Source organism: Lichenostomus cassidix, chromosome 2 (genome assembly GCF_008360975.1).
Source record: "Lichenostomus cassidix isolate B80296 chromosome 2, HeHo_3.0, whole genome shotgun sequence".
NCBI lineage: Eukaryota > Metazoa > Chordata > Aves > Passeriformes > Meliphagidae > Lichenostomus > Lichenostomus cassidix.
In genome coordinates, this window is record NC_139482.1 from 140,870,912 (window position 1) to 140,891,011 (window position 20,100).

Below are 20,100 nucleotides of genomic sequence, written 5' to 3' on the forward strand. Positions count from 1 at the left end.
GGATGGGGCTTTGAGAAACGTGGTCTAGTGGAAGGTGTCCCTGCCCACGGCACGGAGCTGTAACTAGATGATCTTTAATGTCCCTTCCAACCCAAACCCTTCCACGATTCTATGATTTCAGGGCCCAGCCGAGCAGGGGTCAGGGCCGTGCCGCCGCCCGCTGCCCACGGCCTCCCGCCGCCCCTCAGCCGCACCTCCCCTCATCCCGTCACCACGGCAACCCCGCCCCGCCCTCCGCGTCACATCGCCCGGCGAGCGCAAGCCCCGCCCTCCCGGCGCTCCCATTGGCCGGCGGCCATAGCGCCATCTCGGCTTAGCGCCGCCGATTGGCCGGCGCCGCTGAGGCACGGGCGCGCGGTACCCGCGGGGCGGCGGCGGCCGTTACTCATTAGCATGGCGGCAGGGCCGCCCCTCCCGCCGGCCGCCCCCGCCATTCGCCCCTATCGCCCCTCGATCCCTCCCGCCCTCCCTATTCCTGCCGCGAGGCGCCGCCGGGCGCCGGGAGCGGGTCAAGGAGGGAGGCAGCGGCACCGCATCTTCTCTCCGTGAGGCGGCTGCGGGGTGCCCTGGCGCGGGCAGGTAGAGCAGAGCATCAGCCGCGCCCCCCTGGGCGTGCCCCGCCCTTCCCCCCGCCCCGCGCGGCGCCGCCGCCTCATCCCCGGGCGTGAGGGCTCCGGCCGCATCGCCGCCGCCAGCGGAGCAGTCCCGGCACCGAGCGGGGCTGGGCGCGGCGGAGGGGTGACGCGGGGGGCGGTGGGACGAGCTCCAGCTCCTCCGGCATCGCGTGTCCGGGAGGTGCCGCGTGGAGCTCGAGGATTCTTGAGAAGACGTTTTATATTATTTTTCCGGTTTCGGAGCCTCTGCCCAGGCTCCTGTGGCAGCCTGGCGAGGTGGGGCTTCTTCCTCTTGTAGGGCTCCTTGTTTTTCCATTGAGATCTCCCCACCTTTCATTGCAAAGGAAATCGTCGCTTTCTGTACATACATTTTTAATCTCTTGCACGAAACCCCATTTTGGGCAGCATCCGTCGACGGTGAAGCTTTGGAGCAACAACCGGAACAGTGACTCTCATGATGTGGACCTTCCTGGGTATTGCCTCCTTCATTTACGTGTATAAAAAGTGTGGAGACCTCATGACTTACGCTAACAAGGAGGTGCTGCTCTCCGTGCTGGTGTTTTTCTCCCTCGGCTTGGTGCTGTCCTACAGGTACCACTTCAGGGGCCCCCGGCAGCGGCAGCAGCAGAAGCAGAAGTCACACCTGGGGGTGCTCACTGATGTGCTCTCAGCTTTGCCGCTGGTTGGCTTCTTCTGGGCCAGACCCACCCCGGGGTCTCAACAAGTTGAACAGCCCAAATCCAGAAAGGTAAGTTCGATTCAGACGTGCCACATGCAAGGTCCTGCTGCTCTTCTCTCTGGCCACTGACCCTCTGCCCTGGTGAGGGAAAAGAGCTAAGAAGGGGGTGGAAAGGGTTTGTCTTTAGATGCTAGATGTTTGATTTGTCGTATTTTGTGTTAGTTTTGGATGGCAAGAGTGAAACTTACTTAAGTGGTATGCCAGGGGTTTTCTAGCACCAAGTCAAATATGTTTGAAGAAAGATTTGGAGTAAAGGATTATTATACTAGCAGAAAAATATCTTCAGTTGCCAGTCTGTTGTACAGATGAAGGACTGGAGAATCTCTATGAGGAAAGGCTGAGTCCAGCCAGCAGAAGAGAAGGCTGAGTGGGTTCATAATTTCATCAGTGTGTGTGAATACCTGAAGGGAGGGTGCAAATAGGGCTGTGCCAAGGCTTTTTTCATCAGTGCCTTGTGACAGAACAAGAGGTGATGGGCACAGACTGAAACACAGGATGTTTGGGCTTAGCATCAGGAAGCACCATTTACTGTGAGGATGACTGAGCACTGCAGCGTTTCCCAGAGAGGTGGCAGAGTCTCCATCCTTGGAGGTAACCAAAACATGCCCCAGGCCAGTCTGCTCTCACCCTGCGTGGTCAGGGGCTTTGAACTAGATGATGTCCAGAGACCCTTTCCAGCCCTGCTGTTCTGTAACTCTCTGATGCGCTTACTAATATTTATGGATGAAACACATGTGTTTAGACGATTGCAGAGACAGTTACTTGGAAATTCTTGCTGGCCTATTGCTTGTACAGTAGATACAGGATCTGCTCAGATAGTCAGTCTGTTCCCTTGAGCCCAGCATGAGCCTTGCTGTGGAACAGTGGAGAGCTGCAGGTGGTACCTGGAGCTTAGCTGGAATCCTGCCATCTGAGACTATGAACTGGACATGGATATCCAGTACATCTGTGGCCAGCACTATTTGCCTACTTTCCTGTGTACTTCTGGGCATTTTGACATGAGCACTGACCCCTTGCGCAGAAAAACATGAAACTTTTTGGCTGCAAGTCAAAGGTTTTGGATTTTTATTTTGTTTTTCTGTTAAAGCCTGCCTATACCAATTTCTTGTGTTACCTGAATTCAGACAGTTGGTTTTGCACTCTCACTGTATTGTAAATATAAACGTGACACTATGCCACTAGAAATTCTGGTGTCGGTGTTGTTCTGGGCATTTGTTTTACTGATGTAATCATATTTTTACCAATGTCAGCACTGCAGTGTTGAAGCATTTGTGAAAGACTGAATTGAACTCTCATCTACCAGCTGGAGAAATGACTTGCAGCTTTGCACCAGAGTTGCCCTTAAAACTGTTTTTCACTTTGAAGTGTATGTGAATAGGTGCTGTTAGGAAGTTTCTATAACGTAGTTAGTCTTAAGATACCAATTTGTGTATTAACTGATGTCCAATCCAATGTATGTCAATTCTTTACAGCTTTAAATGTAGACGAATGGTGATTTTGCTTATACTTTTAATTGTTAGATGAGTTTCCATTTCAGGACCACTTCTTAATAACATTTCCCAAGCAGCTGCTTCTGCTGACACTTTTCCATGCTGAATATTACCGTAAGTTGTTATTTGGGTAGTTAGGTAGGTTTCCTTAGGCTGAAATTTAAAAGGAGTATGTTTTCCAAAGAAATATATTTTCTAGTAAATCTAATACCTTTTTCATTGTGAAGTGCTAAGGTCTCCATGCTGGTGTGGTTCATTGGTATGAAGGTATCAGTCTTACTTTATAGGACAAGAATGTGGGCCAGCCTTTTCTTACTGCCTTTTATAACAACTTTCAGTCTCTCTGGCAGCTTTGTTTGTGGTTTGTCTTTGATCAGCAGGGCAAGTTTAATCAAGGGTCTTGATTTTGTTCGCAGGGATATTGATTTTTCTTTTCTCTGCCTCTTGTGCTTTTGTTGCATTGTAAAGCATGACTGATTCAATTTTGGACAGAAATAAACCGGAAGATGCTGTCCAACTACCAATGCGCCCTCAGTCCCCTGGGTCAAAGTAGAGCTACTCCCAAGTCAACCCTCTTGACAAGGTTATGGTACAGATACATTGGCACATGTAACTTTGTTGGCTTTTTTTTCTAAAGGGTAGAAGAGAAGTGAACTTCTCAGATGTGTATCTGACAGAGACCGCTCCAAATACAACATTGTCACCCCAATATGATCCAGAAATCATCATTGTGGGATCAGGCGTCCTTGGTTCTTCCTTGGCCACAGTGCTTTCAAGGGATGGAAGGAAGGTGACTGTGATAGAGAGGGATCTGAAAGAGCCTGACAGGATAGTTGGAGAATTGTTGCAACCTGGAGGATTTAATGCTCTTCGAGACTTGGGTCTTGAAGGTGAGTACATTTCAAAATGTAAATAGATATGTAACACAAGAGTTACTACAGCTGCACTCAACAATGCATTTAGTAAAAGCATACCTACAGGAAAAATTAAGAAATACATTATCTGCGCTTTACATCTGAATTGAAATTGCTTGTGTGTTTCTAGTTTGCTGTTTTGAAATTACTCATGTTTCAACATAGGTGTTTTACTTAAGAAAATTGGACTCTATGTAAAGAAGTGCCTTTAACAAACAATGAAGCTTTCCTAAAGACTTGTTTTAACCCATTTTCTGGCTTATATTTTGCAGATACGGTAGAAGGTATTGATGCACAAACAGTAAATGGTTACATAATTCATGACATAGAGAGCAAATTGGAGGTTGAGATTCCTTATCCAACATCTGAAGATGGACGTGTGGCCAGTGGAAGATCTTTTCATCATGGCCAGTTTATCATGGGTCTCCGAAGGGCAGCTATGGCAGAGCCCAAGTGAGTCATGTGAGCAGTGCAGTTGGGATCCAGAGATTCAGAAGCATTGTTCCCCCATTTCCGTGAGATTCCTTAACCATTCCCCTCTGTCCCAATGCAGAGGGCTGTGATGAACAAGAGGGAGAGAAAGCAGCAGCTAGTTACTCATTCTGCTCTTTAGGCATCTGATTGCTCAACTTATGGGGAAAACTCCAGTAGCTGTACACAGTCTTTGAAGCAAAAATATGCAAAAATCATGTTTGTGATTTTAATTAAATTATTTCCCATTTTTCACACACTCTTTAATGTTTATTTTGTGTATGCCTTTTAATTTGTGGCGTAGAAAACTTCATGTTTATGTGCAGTCAAAGGTCAAGAACTCTTTAACAGTGCCAGGAGATTTTGTTATTTATTTCAAAGCTTTTGAAGATATAGGGGATAATTATTACTGATTAGTATATCCTCTTTATAAGTACTAGGCAATAGGAATGTATTTCAGATGAGTAAAATTATTTTTGCAGCAGAAAGAGGTAGGGCATCACTGGTTTACAATAATAAACTAATTATATATAATTAAAAACTAATTTGTAGTGGGTGAGCACCTACATAGGTGACTGAAATGACAACTATAAAAGAAACCTGAAGCCAGTAGGATCTGCAGAACTGTGATTCCCTGGCATGCTGCTGCACTCCCTTGCTGCTGAGGTTTCTGTTGTGTGCTCACTCGTAGCCATTCATGTTTTGATATAGCCAGTGTAGTGTGCCTGTTATCTGGAAAATGAAGGCACTCCTGATCTGCTCTGAAATTTCCATGCTGGATAACAGGAGAAAAAACACATTAATTGAACTTCTCGTATTCCTTCTAAGAGCCTAATAGGAAGCTGTTGTATTCTCATGTGGACCTTTAGCTCAGTTCTCCTGGTTGTGGAATTCCATCTGGATAAGGAATATTTGTGAGGGAGAGAGTGTCCCATTTCAAGCTGCTAAGTCTGAAGTGCTGTGATCAAGTCTAATAGCTCAGATCCAACAAGGGATAGAAGTTTAGAGAGATTTAACTTCTGAACCCAGAGAACTCTGGTTGGGAGATGGAAGCAAAGGATGATCCATTTGAACATAAGCATTAGCAGAGCTTTAAAAGCATGAATAGAAAAAAAAAACCCAAAATCATATTCTGAAATCCTGAGGTGACAAGATATCCTTGTCCTAAACAGGTTAGGTTAGTTTGGACTGCTCTGAAAATTAGGTGCCTGATTTTTATCTAGTGTACATAGATGTACATGATTTTTATCTAGTGTACATGTTCAGGGTTTAGGTGCTCCTCATCTTCCTCTTTAATTTCCTTTGAGTTAGGTCTCACCTGCATTATCAGCGATTCCCACCATTTCTCAGGGATGACCAGCTGCCTAATTTCTGACTATTATTAGGTGTGAAATTCCTCTCAGCATCTCTCACCTGGCCATGGAGCACAGCTGGAGACTCTGCTAAGTAGCAGGGTGTCTGTGAAAAACTATGGTTTTTAGAATATTCACGTATCAAACCAAAGGTAATGTTGAATTTAAATTAGTGACCAGTTCTTTTTGGCTTTTAATGTGGCTTAAGAAAGTTTTCAATAACACTTTTTATTTTTTAATTTAAACCAATTGTGTTGACAGAGACAAGATTGTTGAAAATTTGGGTTTCTTTCTGTGTCTAGTGCCTTGAAATGTTGACATCATTAATCCTCTTCTGTTTTAACCTCTCTATTTCATTTCAGTGCAAAATTCATTGAAGGGACTGTGTTACAGTTACTTGAGGAAGATGACTGTGTCGTGGGTGTTCAGTACAAGGACAAAGAAACTGGAGACACTAAGGTTAGACAGTTTTCTGTTACAATCTTTGTTAAACTATTGAGAAAATTGAGGGTTGCTTTATATATATATATGTGTGCATATATATATACATAATTTTAAAAGCCCTCATATTTCAGAGCACTGGTGCAGAAATAATGCAGTTATCAAGAAAGCAAAAGATTTAATAAAGGGAGATTACTTTCAAGTGGATACAGTCCGGTAGTATGGGAATTCTTGTAATAACTTCTTATGCAGCTTCTGCTTGCAGTGTCTCTGGAGAATTCAGTTCATTATTTGTTTCATTATTCATATGTCTGGAGTTTAAAATCTTTTGAGAGTTCCTGGTGAAAAAACCAATATATTAAGATTTGTCCTTTGCCTGTGGGTAGTGGTCTGCATTTCCACATATACTTCCACTGTCTATTGAGGGACTAGGAATGAGAAAGTTACCAATTCATAGGGAAAGCTCTGTCTGGTCATTTCTCGGATGACGGAATTGTGGCACATTTTAACTGTGTCACTGATTTGATTAATGTTCTTTGCGTCAGCTAATTCTAAACTGCTGGCTAAATACTATGGAACTGTGTGAACTTAAAAAGTTTGGGAAAGACCAGTCTGGGTAGAATCCCTGTACTGAAGTTCTGGATATGCTGCCTCTTTTCCAGGAAAACTAAATTTGTAATCTTCTTTGTGGACTTTGAAGTTCCTTTGCTGCCTAAATTCATGTAGATGTGCTCTGATGGGAATCTCCCGCCTATGCCCTGCTGCCCTCCATACTCGATGGAGAAGGTTCTTAAGTAGCTGGAAGATCCTGCTCTGAGGATTATTAACAACATCTGTAATCTCTAAGTCATTTAGAAATGGGACTGCTGGCATAGAGCAATATGTGAGAGAGCCTTTTAGAAGTACTTGTCAAAGCTGTAGGAGAGTGAGCTGGTTTTAGACTGTCCTGAGGCAAGTGCCATTTTAGCCCACTTGATGGCTAAGTGCTGTAAGAGATCAGAGAGGTGACAACATCCTTGACCCCTCTTGAGGTAGCTGGAGGAGGAGTGAGTTCCAAGTCTTGCTCCTTGGTCTATTTTACATAAACCATACTAGGAAATCCACTGTAGGAGAATAAGCCACTGAATCACAGGTATGGGAAAGACAGGGAGTTTGGAGATGAGGAGGGTTTTTTGCAGGGGAAGAGTGTTTGTTGGGGTTTATTTCCCAAATTGAATCAGCTTTATCGTCCAGCAACATAGAAGGGTGTTTTGTTTTGGTTTTGTTTGAGGGGTAGAAGGAGAAAGTGCATATTTTTTTGAGCTTTGTTTTTAAGCTTCACACACTTATGGATGTTGTTGTAATTTCAAGTGTGACTTACTTGACCAGCAGTAGGGTTACCAGTGTTCTAGCCTGCATCTTTCCTGAGAGTATGGATGTTGTTCTAAAGGTCTTAAGTTTCCTAACTGTATACTGGGGATAAACAAATTCACGTTTTGCTCTGAATGTTGAAGTTCTGTGGCTTAAAAAAGCTGTTTCATTTGCTGGCTTAGATCTCCTTTGATTTTAGAAATCTCATATAAGAAATTCCCGTTGAATGTTTCTATTTAGTATGTTTCCCTACCTGTGAATTTTTACAGCTAGGAAGCTCTTAGTTGAATAAAACCCCCAAACTCAAGCATGTTTACATTCCTTAACCTGCTTTTATAAAGAAAGGAGGCTGATCTGTGTTGTGTGTCTGTTTTTCTGTTCTCTCCATCCCACATTCTTCACCACATTACCTCTGAGATTTTTATTCTCTTAAATGAGGTTCAAATTAACCAGTATGCTAAAAGTCACCTCATAAAATTTATCGAAACTAGGCAACTGAACAGACTCAAGGTTTATTGTGTTGACTGTGGAAAAATTGTAGCATTAGTGTTCTAATCATTAGACAGCAGGAAACTGATATGGACAGGTGACTTTGGCCTAATTGCAGGAACAATTAGATCTTGCAATCATCCAATCTAGGAATCCATAGGAAAGAGGTTTTGTTAACTCTACTCAGGAGTTCACTTCTGTAATCACAGACACCAGAAAACGTATTATCACATCTACTCTTATCTGATTTTGTCCCAACTTCCCTTCACACAGCAAAAGATACTAAGGTTTGTGTGACCCAAGTGGAGTCAAAGTTGATGATCCTTTTGATTCTGATCCTTCCAGATCAGAATATTCTATGATTCTATGAATTCATGCCAATATTGGAGGCAGCTGCTCACAGAGGAACCCACTCACAGAGTGATTCACCAGATGCTTCCATACAATAGTAAAAGATTTCCCAGGAGTCCTAATGAAATACAGTGTGCTTTTTTTCTCTTACTTACAACCTGAAAGCTTAAAAGGAGAAATATTTTTCACTGCTTATGCCAAATGTATGAAATCACTGGAAGCCAAGGGCTAATTATTGGTATTGTCATTTGAAGTTCAGTCACTGAACATATTGACATTGAGAAAGCTGTAGGTAGAAGGAAACACCTATCTTTAAATGCTTTCTAGTATAATAATGTTGTTATATTACCATAAAAGTAGAAAGCATAGAAATACATTTCAGTAATTGGAATAACTTGCTTATGTTCAAGAGCAATGTGTTAAACATTAGGAGTTTGCAGACCTACAGGCTGAACCTGATCAGTTTACTCAGATTTGTATTTTGTATATATATACTGTTTGTTATAGTTCCTAAATAGACTAGCAACTGCTTAGAGTTCCCTGCTTGGTCTTTTAAAGAAGAGCCCATATGCTTAATGCTTGTCAGTTTGTTACACTTTGGTTTAGTTTTTTTAGTTGCTTATGCATAGTTTTTTAATTTAAAATTCTTTTTTGTTTTCTTTTTTCTTCTGAAGAACATTACACCCTGAAGGGAGCAAATAGTCCTCTTTACTGTAATTTTAATGCCAGTTTCTACACAGTTCCCATGGCTGTGTTTTCTGAATGCATGTCTAAAAAAGCTGGAGTATATTGTTAGATCAGCTTTTAGAGCAGACAGGTAAGTATGAAAATGAGGAAGGCAAAACCCACAGTATTTCATAATACATATGTTGCTAATATGGTGTGTGATCCTCATAGATGTTTATTGTTTTTTAAAACATCTATTGTGCAATTGCAAAGGAGAGCTTGGGAATTGCTTCTCACTGTTCTGAAGCAAAATTAACTGTGTCATATCTTTTAACTTATACTGCAGGAACTCCATGCCCCACTTACAGTTGTAGCTGATGGACTTTTCTCCAAGTTCAGGAAAAACTTGGTATCCAACAAAGTTACTGTTTCATCCCATTTTGTTGGTTGCATTTTGAAGGTAACTTTTATGTATAATACTATATAAACCACTCTGCTGCTGCTTCTTAATGTGGGTCTGAATTTCACTGAATATGTTGTCGTTCATTTCCTCTTCCAACAGAATAAATTAGAACTATGCTTTTAGGTGTTTATCCAGCTGTACTGTCAGTTTGTGAGCCTTTGAGAAGTGCTTGGAAGTTTTTTTCTATAATTTTAACTCTTAAAGTGTTGATGCGTATTCCATCCCAGCTCTAGAACAGTTGAATTTACTGTGTCAGACTTGACATATTAGGTACAGTTACAGGTGAGATTTTCTACTCTTAAAACACTTTTAAGTACTTATCTGTGAGCCTGCTCTGGCTTTGTTTTTTAAAAGTGGATACTGTTGTTAAAAGTTAGATTTCTGATTTTAAGGGTGGAGTATAGGGTAAACCTTAAACATGTAGTTGAACAAGGGAGTGTTTAAGAAAATGGACTGTGATGCAACATAACTACTTTAAACTGAGCACTGGACTCACTAGACCAGTTCATAGAAGTTTTGGGTTTTTTTTTTTAAGAAAAAACATTTCAGCATCTTACAGCACACATAGCACTGCTTTTTATTAGTGCTATGCCCTATTTTAGCATTAAGCTCTGGATCAGAAGTAATGCACCATTGTAAACCTGGAACCAAGTTGATAAAATTGTTTCCTTGGATATAGGTGTTTTAACAGGCTTGCGTTAAGATAGGGATGACACTTTTTTTTTTAACAATAGTTACAGTATTTGTTCAGAGAGTAAAAACCTTGAGTTTTAGATCATCCTAGCAGCTGTGAGTCAAACTGCCTACATTTTCTACTCCAGAAGAGCACCCAAACTGTGCTCCTTGCCTGAAAGTGGGATACCTTGCAACCAGGTACATATTGCCTTCAGGATCTATAAACTTCAAGAGAGAAGGTGGTGTCCTGGTTTTGGATTGGGAATCTGAGTTGGTAGCTGGGTGGTTGGAGAATCCAGGTAGAAATCCTGGCTGGATCTTTCCCTCTGTGTGTGCTGCATTAACTGTTGCATTAACAGCAAAAATAACTAAGGGAGAATGAATCAAAGCTAACCGAAATTTCACTAGACTGAGACACTGACTTGGAGGAACTTCAGCACTTTCTGGGTCCCTAACCCAGTTAGCTCTGCTCATGTTTTTCTACCTTTGGAATCTCCTTTAAGATCTCATTAGATATGGCCCTATGATTCTTCTTCAGTTGGTGTCTCCATGTAGTTGTGTTTAGACTAGTGTATTTCTTTCCTTCCCACTACTTTCTTTATGAAAAGAAAACAAAATGATCTTACTAAAAACTACTACATTGATTACATTGCAGGTTGTCAATGGCATGTATTAAATGTTGGTGAGGTATTCAAATAAAATGGATAAATTAGTGATTTAAATACTAAAATGGATTGGCAAAAGAATTGTTGCTACCTTGAAGTTCAGAACTTTCTTTTTGAAAACACTTCTTCATTGAAGAGAAAAATAGCATAAACTTAATATGATACAGGATTTTTAGAAAATTATTTTGTATGTCTGATGTTTAATATCCTTTCATTAATCAGTCTCAAACTTTCTCCCCTTCTTTCCTTTCTAAGGATGCATCACAGTTTAAAGATAATTATGCTGAACTTGTTTTAGCTAAAACAAGTCCTGTGCTAATCTATAAGATTTCTTCAACTGAAACTCGGGTCCTTGTTGATATTCGAGGGGAAATGCCAAAAAATTTAAAAGAGTACATGGTTGAGAACATTCATCCACAACTACCTGGTGAGTCTAGAAAGACTTCTAGATAACTGTCACGTTTAAATATGTCCAAAAAGACACATTTGATTGAATCCATAGAACTGTGTGGCTTTTCCCATGTGCACAGTCACTGTTTCAGTAACCATTTGCCCTTCTTTGATTCCACACCAAGCAGCACACACAAGTTTGTTCAGCTCACATCTGTGAGGCTAGCAATTCAGAAGGATTATATAAGGCTCTGGGGTCCCCAGCACAGGAAGGACACTGACTTCTTGGAACCAATCCAGATGAGGCCACCAAGTTGACCAGAGGGATGGAGCACCTTTCCTGTAAGGAAAGGCTGAGGGAGTTGGTTTTGTTCAGTCTGGAAAAGAGAAGGCTTTGGTGTGACCTAATTGTGGCCTTCTAGTACCTGAAGGGAGTCCGAAAGAAAGATGGGGCAGGACTAGTGACACGGGCAGCCAGAGACAGGACAAGGGAGGATGGGTTCAAATTGAGAGAGTAGGTTAAGATTAGATACTAGGAACAAGTTCTTTACTGTGAGGGTGGTGAGGCACTAAAACCTGTTGCTCAGAGAAGCTGTGGCTGCCCCATCCCTGGAAATGTTCAAGGCCAGGTTGGATGGGGCTCTGAGCAGCCTGGTCTAGTAGAAGTGTCTCTGCTCATGGCAGGAAGGTTAGCATTACATGATCTTCAAGGTCCCATTCTAACCCAGATCATTCTATGATTTTGTGATATGTCTAAAAATAAATTAAAATGGATCGTGTACAAATTATTTGTGACTTTGTCTAACTACTGTGACTGAAATAATTTGGTTATTGCAGATCACTTAAAGGAACCATTCTTGATAGCAGTTCAGAATGATCGTTTAAGGACTATGCCAGCCAGCTTCTTACCTCCTTCAGCTGTAAACAAGAAAGGTGTGTATTATGAATTAAAAGCAATGAAAAAGGCATTATAAACATCCTCTGGGGCATAGGACTTTGTTGTCATAGATGTATATTTGTTGTTCCATACAACTGTCTCATAAATCTTCTATGAAAGATAATATTTTGAAAATGTGCACCTTGGTCATAATTTAACTGGAATGTTCATATTGACACCAGATGTTAAATCAATGCCTATTTATCTGACACCAGATGTTAAAGCAATGCCTATGCTTTATCTATAAGTTTAATTTACACAGTTGCTCAATACAAGTGTGGTCTTTTTAAAATGACATGATTTCTTTCAAGTGAAGAAATTAACTTAAAAAGTGTGTTCTTTGACACATGCACATGCATACCTATAGGGAAAAAATAGTTTGGCCTTGATCATATGAAAACTGTTTTAGGCCTTTTAATTTAAAGACATACTTTGTGATTTTTTAGCTTTGTTTTTTAAATTCTAGTTGTTATTCATCTTATTATCTGGTGGAAACGAATTCTTAGGAAGTTTGACATTTTTAAGAGAGGGTTTGAATTTAAAGATTACAGAATGGTTGTGCAATCTCCTACTGTTTTTTCTCTTCTATCTAGGTGTTCTTCTTTTAGGAGATGCATATAATATAAGACACCCTCTAACTGGTGGAGGAATGAGTGTTATTTTAAATGATGTTAAAATATGGAGAAGTTTGCTCCAGGATATCCCAGATCTTTATGAAGATTCTGATGTTCTTAAGGTGATTCTTTATTTTAGATTTATTTTAGACAGCTCCTTCTGCAATTTAGTGACACACTTCTAAGTTTTATGCAACTCAGGGACAAGTAAGTTATTGGTGAGGCACAGCAGTTTTCAAAGCTTTGGCTGGAATAATCAGATATCAGGCATTCACCAGGGGAGCTGTGGTCTGTGACTGCTGGGGCTGTTTGGCAAGAGGCAGTTTCAAAACTTTGTTTACTGACCTGATATGTTTTACTTAAGCAGACTGGAATGCTGTTTCTAGTCAAAGCACAGGATGCTTTGCTAGGATAACCTGATATTCCCATTTTAGTAGTGTATTTGAACCAGATTGATCCTAAATGTGGTAGGTTTGGACCATTACACTTGTGTGAGTGGAACTTAGACAATAATGAGTTTGTGTCTTTCAAAAGACATCTCAGTGCTCCACTGACCTCTTGCCTGCTGCATTAATCTGAGTAGTAAGAAGGCATCCTTCTCTCCCAGGATCTGCACCATCAGTGTTCATGCAAGGTTTATTTTTCCAGTGAGACTTAGTCCCAAAATTCTGATGAGCAGATAATAAGATTTCTTAATTATTTGTTTTCTGCTTTTAATTGGGTAAGGCATATTGTCTTGGCTAAACTACAGGTAGCATAATTGTAGACTACAAGTAGATGATTTAAACAGTATATTTGAAAATCGAGAAGCACTTAGAAGAACCCTGAATATCAGGACAGTTCAGGACTTACTTGATCAAATGCAGATACCTCCATCTCAGGTAGTCAGCTCAGACTTCCAGTAAGTTCCTACTTATTATCAGTCAATTGAGGGAGCTAGCTGAGCATTATCCATCGAGTTTCAGCTGTACCCCAGACACCTACTGTAGGATGAGATGAAGCATGCTCTGGAACTACCTTTTTTCCCTCCTATATTTAATGTAAGAGGAGCCTAGATAACTGGTTCAGCAAATTTCCAAAATTCCTTGAAGACTTAGCTTGGAACTGATCTAGCATATCACTAAATGCCTTCTATATTTCCACAAGCATTACTCTTGCCACCTCTTTGGGAGTCTTTTGAGTGTTCCTTTGTATTTACTGACAGATATATTTCTTTTTCCTTTTTTTTCTTTTTCCCAGGCAAAAAGAACATTTTACTGGTCAAGAAAAAAGTCTCATTCTTTTGTAGTGAATGTTCTTGCCCAGGCACTTTATGAACTCTTTGCTGCCACAGATGGTAAATATTTCTTAAAGATAACCTCAGACTAATTACAACTTGGTAAATATATATGACTGGGGAGGGGATGTGTATGAGCAGATGTCGATGTATTTGTGTGTATATATGAATAAATATATATGTATGTATATTGATACATATAAAATATATCAATCAAAGAATTTTAATAAGTGTTCTTGTGTTCTCTACCTAGTTGTTCCATTCTGGTGTGATGTAGAATGAGTTTTAGCAATGTGAAGTCAAGCCTGGAGTTAGTATTAAATAACAAACCAAAGAAAAACTCCAAAACAAAGAAAACAAGTCAACTAATACAAAAAATACATAGATATTCTCTAAGACTGTCCTTTGTATAAATAAAAGTAGCTTAAAATCCAGCTGGACCGAACAGAACAAAAGCTACCAAAGTCCTGGTTTTAATATCAGTATTTTATATGCAGGAAAATGTTCCAGTATGTGTTGATTATATTTGTTTTATTCATTTTAATTCATTTTGTAGATTCCTTGCATCAGCTAAAGAAAGCGTGTTTCCATTACTTCAGACTTGGAGGAGAATGTGTCTCAGGTCCTGTTGGATTGCTGTCAGTGTAAGTTCACTGTGCTGGCAGTGGTTTTTGTGAGCTCCTGTGAGATCTGCTTTGCTCCCCATCAGGCAGCTCAGCATAGGGAGGATGGCCCAAATGAGCCTAGGATTTTGAGATTACACTAAAGGTTGGAGCTTTATTTGAAACTGTCTTAATACTGACTCTTTTTTTTTTTTTTTTTTTTTTTTCCTGTGTGAAAATTCCAGTAAAACCTGGAGAGGAATTAGTGTAGGCAGCACAGGAGTTTGAATGAGGTCCAGACCAGCAGAGCAGCTGATGGAGATGTTTCCTGCTTGTCAAGCTGAGAGTAGTGAATGGTGAGGCCTCCCATAAAAGATTGTAAGGAACAGGGAAATCTCTAGCTATGTAGGTGTTTAAATGACCCCTCAGAAACTAGTGAATGCAAAGTAAATCCTACTGCTCTGAACACATGAGAATGTGTGCTTTTATATTTCTTTCTTTTTGGAATGAGAGCTAAAACTGAAGAGCCTGTTGAGAATATTCCTCTGGGGAAAGATAAGGTAGACAGAGTGCTAGAAATTGAGAGAAAGCAGCAGGATATGTATTGGTTGTGCTGTAGAAGGGAATGTGGAGCAGTTCCAAGAGAACCAAGTTTGTGTTTTTGAGTTGAGATGGACCAGAGCTGCTTAAATCAGAAATGGGTGTGTGACCTTGAGTTGAGATGTGTCTTTGTAAAATGGAAATTTATCAGTTCTTTCTGATTCTGTTTATTTACTAGTGTTTATGTGTTTATTTTTAATGCAGGTTATCTCCTAAACCAATGGTACTGATTGGCCACTTCTTTGCTGTGGCTTTGTATGCCGTTTATTTTTGCTTCAAGTCAGAGTCCTGGATCACCACACCTCGAGCAATTTTCAGCAGTGGAGCTATTCTTTACCGGAGCTGCTCTATAATATTTCCACTTATTTACTCTGAGATGAAGTATTTAGTCTATTAAAATCCAGGGGAAAATTACTGGAGGAATAAAGCATGAAAATCACAATGCCTTCAAAATCTTTGGACATGTACTATTTAATATTGTGTTATGTTTTCTTCTCCTCAAAATGCAATTTCCTTGATAAGGATTTAACTTAATTTTGGTTTTGTGGTTATATGCATATATATTATATGTAAATATTCTTTTCTTTGCAATTTAAGTTCAAAAAGGAGTTAGCTGTTTACAAGGACCATAATTAAGTGTTGATGTGGTAGATAATTGCCAGTTTTGACAGAATTTCTTTCCTTGCTTTATGCATTGCTGAGTGCACCACTAATATTAATAAACTGAGAAGTGAAAACTGTAAACCATATGCTGCTATTATCCTTCATGCTTTTTTCTGTTTAGTAGTTCCATAGAGTTTGTTACTGTGAAATATTGTAACATTCTTGATTTGGTTGTTTCATTAGGATTTGCCTCTGTTCTGTTTCAGTTGCACCTAAGATACTGGTCTGTTGACACTTAAAAGGACACTGTAAAGGATGTCAGATCTTGATGTGTCACCGTATTTTTAATTTCAGTTACTGTAGCAAGTGCTATGTTGCTTTTCTGCATTCCTTCTTTACACCAGAATTCATTTAACTAGTAATAACCAAACCATAGCTTTGTTGGCTACTGCAGTGCACTCAGGTAGTAGAAGCACATGTTTTTGAAAATTTCTTCCTATATCTCACTTCCTTTTAAAACCTTAGAAGTTTGGGATTGTTTTGCTTGGTGTGTGTGCAACTGAAGTTTAACACTGCCATGAACTGAAGCACAGCAGCAAACTATTTCCACTGAAACAAATTCAGTCCAGACTATTTCCAGTAGACAGTAAAGTAATCTTTAATATTACTTCTAAAAGTTATTGAAAAGCACCATGAAAGTGTCCTTTTAATACTTGGAGTGTGGTGGGATTATTTTTCCTGTAGGAATTACTGCATGCTACTAAAGAGTTCATGTCTATTCCTATTGGTCACTATTCCTCTCAATGTTCTTGTTATCAGTGTGATTTCCTTTGCTCTTGTGCATCTGCATTTTCTCTACCTTTCTTACGATTGGTTTGGGTATCACTCAATGGCTCTATTCTGGCTTGCCTAAACAATCACACATGGGTGCAGCCAACAGTCTGGAGAGCAATAACAGATTTTGTTCTTCTGTACTGGTGAAACTGTGACTCTACCTTGAAAATGACAGATTGCATAAGCTGTGTATAAACATACATTTTATCTTGGACTGTGAAAAAAAATCTGTGGAGAGACTTTATTTAGTATTTTATTTGATGGATATTTCAAATGACCTTTTCTTTTCCAGAAGTGAAAGTATGTATATTTTTCTAACCATGATCACTTTTGATACCCTCTTGAAATTACACTCATCATGAATATGTCTATGTTGAAACTTTCGGGTAAAGTACTAATATTTTCAAATATTATATATGGTAACTAAATTATGCCCCTTTAAGGGTACACAAAGTTTGCAGAATTTATACAAGTGTTTTCAAAATTTGTGACAATTTTGAAAATATTGATTAATTTTACATTTTTTATTTTTTTATATTATTTGCAGTCAGTCTCTTTAAAGTCATGGATAAAAAGTCCTGAGCCAAATACACATCCTCAGCTTACGTAAATAAAAAGTTATTATATCTGTAGATTATTTTTGTGTGTGTACCTGGTTAAAGAGTTTTGTTAAATTCTGATTTATCTGCTTAAATTTACATATGTATGTAAGGACTTTTTCTTTTCCTGAATTCAGTACCTGGTTAAGTGTCTCAATGATTGGGGTAGCAATCGCTTATTGGAAATTGCTGGGGGAGAGACAAATCTTGTGTGTGTGTGTGATAAGGGTCAGCCTGAGAATATGACCATGAAATGGCTCTGTGCCTTGTCCTCAGGACAAGAGGAAGGGCTTACTTTGAAGCATCAAACAGAGAGGGATCATTGGGAGACAGGGAAACACTGGATGTGAGCTTCTGGCTGAGATTACTGATAAGTTGGTTTTTGCTAGGGTTGGACAGTGTTGGCTGGGTGTTTACTTCAGCTGCTTGGTCACCCACCAGCTCTGCCCTGGAGAAGAAAAGGTGCAGGGCAGAATTTCAAGCTGTGTTCTGTAGTCCCTGACTGCAGTTATTTTCTCATGGAGGCAGAGGGATGTTGGTGGGTGGAGGCAAAGTAATGAAAAAAGCAACTTCTTGGGTCAACTGAGAGTAAGAAAAGTAAAGCTGGCAGCGAGTGAAAAATGCCCATAGCTAAAGTGGCCAAAAATGGAATCCAGCAGCAGCTAGTCCTAAGCCACAGCAGGCAGCAGATGGTCTGTAAGAATCCCGATTTTCATTTTCTACACCTATATGCAGCAAAATGAAGCAACATGCCAGGAAGGTTTTGTCACAGGCATGATTCAGAATCTGAGAGCAGAATGCATGCATATTTGATACAACTTTTGAGTTGTCTATTATTAACCTCTTAAGAGGTTCATTCAAAGGATTTCTACACTGCAACATTTCATGGCATTGGTGTGCCCTTAGATAAGTGTTGTGGGCACAAGGAGATGTGTTGTGCACATGTGGTTGTCCTTGTGTTCCAGGACTGGTGCAGCTGTTGGAGAGAGTAGAGGGGGCAAGAGAAGTAGCTACATAGTGGTGAGACTGTAGATGTTCACATTGTGCAAGAGTATGAACACTTGCTTGTGGTGGGGAGGAAAGAGGAGAAAGTATGGAATCACAGTCATTAAGGTCGGAAAAGACCACCAAGACCATCAAGTCCAGCCTCTGACTGAACACCACCATGTCAACTAAACCATAGCACTAAATGCCACATTCCAGGAGTGGTGACTCCACACTTGCCTGAACAGCCCATTCCAATGCTTAACCATCCTTTCAGTGAAGAAATTCTTCCTGATGTACAGCCTGAACCTCCCCTGGTGCAGCCTGAGGCCATTTCCTCTTGTCCTGTTGCTCGTTACCTGGGAGAGGAGACTGAGTCCAACCTGGCTACCATCTCCTTTGAGGAGTTGTAGAGAGGGATAAGGTCCCTCCTGAGCCTCCTTTTCTCCAAGCTAAACACCCTGTTCCCTCAGCAGCTCCTCACAAGATTTGTGCTCCACTGCCCTTCTCTGGACATGCTCCATCAGCTCAATGTCTTTCTTGTAGTGAGGGGCCAGGACTGAACACAGGATTCAGGTGCTGCACTGTAGAAGGATGAGATGTGAAAGGTGTGTGGAGCATGTTGCCTTTACTAGCTTGCAATGTGTAAGCTGTGACCTGTGCTACTTCAAAGGCTGCTTACCTCCCCTAAAACCTGTGTGCTGGTGTTTGCTGTAACACTGTTGATGCTCAGGGGTTTTTTTTTGTGTCAGTAGGGCATTCATTTTCTGCTGGCTCATAGTCCTTGTACGTATTACTTTCTGAAACGTGCCTGCGTATTCTGGATAAAAGTGAAATCTGTTCAATCCAGAATAATTATGGGCAGTTGATAAATTATTCATCCTGAAATTCTGGCTTGCTTATCTTGACGGTACTACATGGAAAATAGTGTCAGCAGTTCCTAAATTGTTCCATGTGAAGCTCCTGTGCTGTGCAGAGTGAACAGAGACATAACAGTTTGCTGAGATTAAAATTATTCAAGGTACTGACAATAAAAGCTGACAGGGTATTTTAAATGGTAACTGAAATCCACTGTTAATATAAGCAAAGTAACATAAATAGGAAAAGTAATCCTGATGATAGAATAATTTGTTTTGGAAGGGATATTTAAACCTCATCTACTCCAATACTGCAATGAGCAGTCCACCCACCAAATCCATCTCTCTCCCGTTTGGAAAGGATGTAGTGAAGTACCTTGTCACAGGCAAGCCTGGTATTGTCCCTCTTCCCTGTCATGTTTAGTTTAAAGCACTATCAGTGAACCCTGCTGGCTCCTGAGCGAAGAACGTTTTCCGCTTTTGAGAAAGGTGAATCTCATGAGATGCCAGCAAGCCTGGTAGGCTATCCCATTGTCAAAGAAACCAAAATTCTGGCAGTGACACCAGACAGAGAGCAATGAATTAGACTGAGTCCATCTGTTTCTTCTTGTTGCCAGCAATTGAAAGGATAGAGGAAAAAATTACCTGTGCTCCACATTCCCTTACCAACAATCCCAAGGTGCTGAAGTCTCTTTGGATGACCTGTGCACTGGGATGATGCAGCTCCATCCCCACTCACATGGAGGACCAGTAATGGGTAATAGAGCTATACCAGACTAGCAAGTTTCCTGGAGATATCCTGAACCTGGGCCCCAGGGAGGCATCAGACTTCCCAAAAAGGAACATTTATCCAGCACATATTAGACTCTGTTACCGCTACAAGGGAATCGCCTACAACTACAACCCATCTTTTCTTCTTCATAGAGGTGGTTGTGATGTGTGGTTTAAGCCTTTCTGACTCTGTCAACACCTCTGGTGTATGTGGACCTTCATCCTCATCAAGTGTTGACTAGTATTCCACCTCCAGAGCCTCATACATATTGTACAGAAGCGCCTGGGAGAGTGAGGGCAAGGTGGGGTTTCACCTGCTGCCCCAGAGAGGATTTGCTTCCATTTACTCCTTT

General features: G+C 40.6%; 1 protein-coding gene and 1 long non-coding RNA gene across 2 annotated transcripts; one reads left to right on the forward strand and one right to left on the reverse strand.

Annotated features, from left to right (window-relative positions):
* The first annotated feature begins 406 nt into the window (after window positions 1–406).
* On the forward strand, window positions 407–17,168 carry SQLE (squalene epoxidase). Its single transcript, XM_085053555.1, has 11 exons — window positions 407–1,362; window positions 3,481–3,733; window positions 4,030–4,210; window positions 5,943–6,039; window positions 9,224–9,337; window positions 10,936–11,107; window positions 11,908–12,003; window positions 12,601–12,743; window positions 13,861–13,957; window positions 14,454–14,541; window positions 15,304–17,168. The coding sequence occupies exons 1-11, from the start codon at window positions 1,069–1,071 to the stop codon at window positions 15,494–15,496; spliced, it is 1,728 nt and encodes a 575-aa protein (XP_084909681.1). The 5' UTR covers window positions 407–1,068; the 3' UTR covers window positions 15,497–17,168.
* On the reverse strand, window positions 4,180–5,574 carry LOC146442407 (uncharacterized). Its single transcript, XR_014850249.1, has 3 exons — window positions 5,547–5,574; window positions 4,796–5,003; window positions 4,180–4,314 (listed from the first exon to the last, which is right to left on the reverse strand). It is a non-coding gene; the product is annotated as an uncharacterized LOC146442407 (long non-coding RNA).
* Window positions 17,169–20,100: the final 2,932 nt, after the last annotated feature.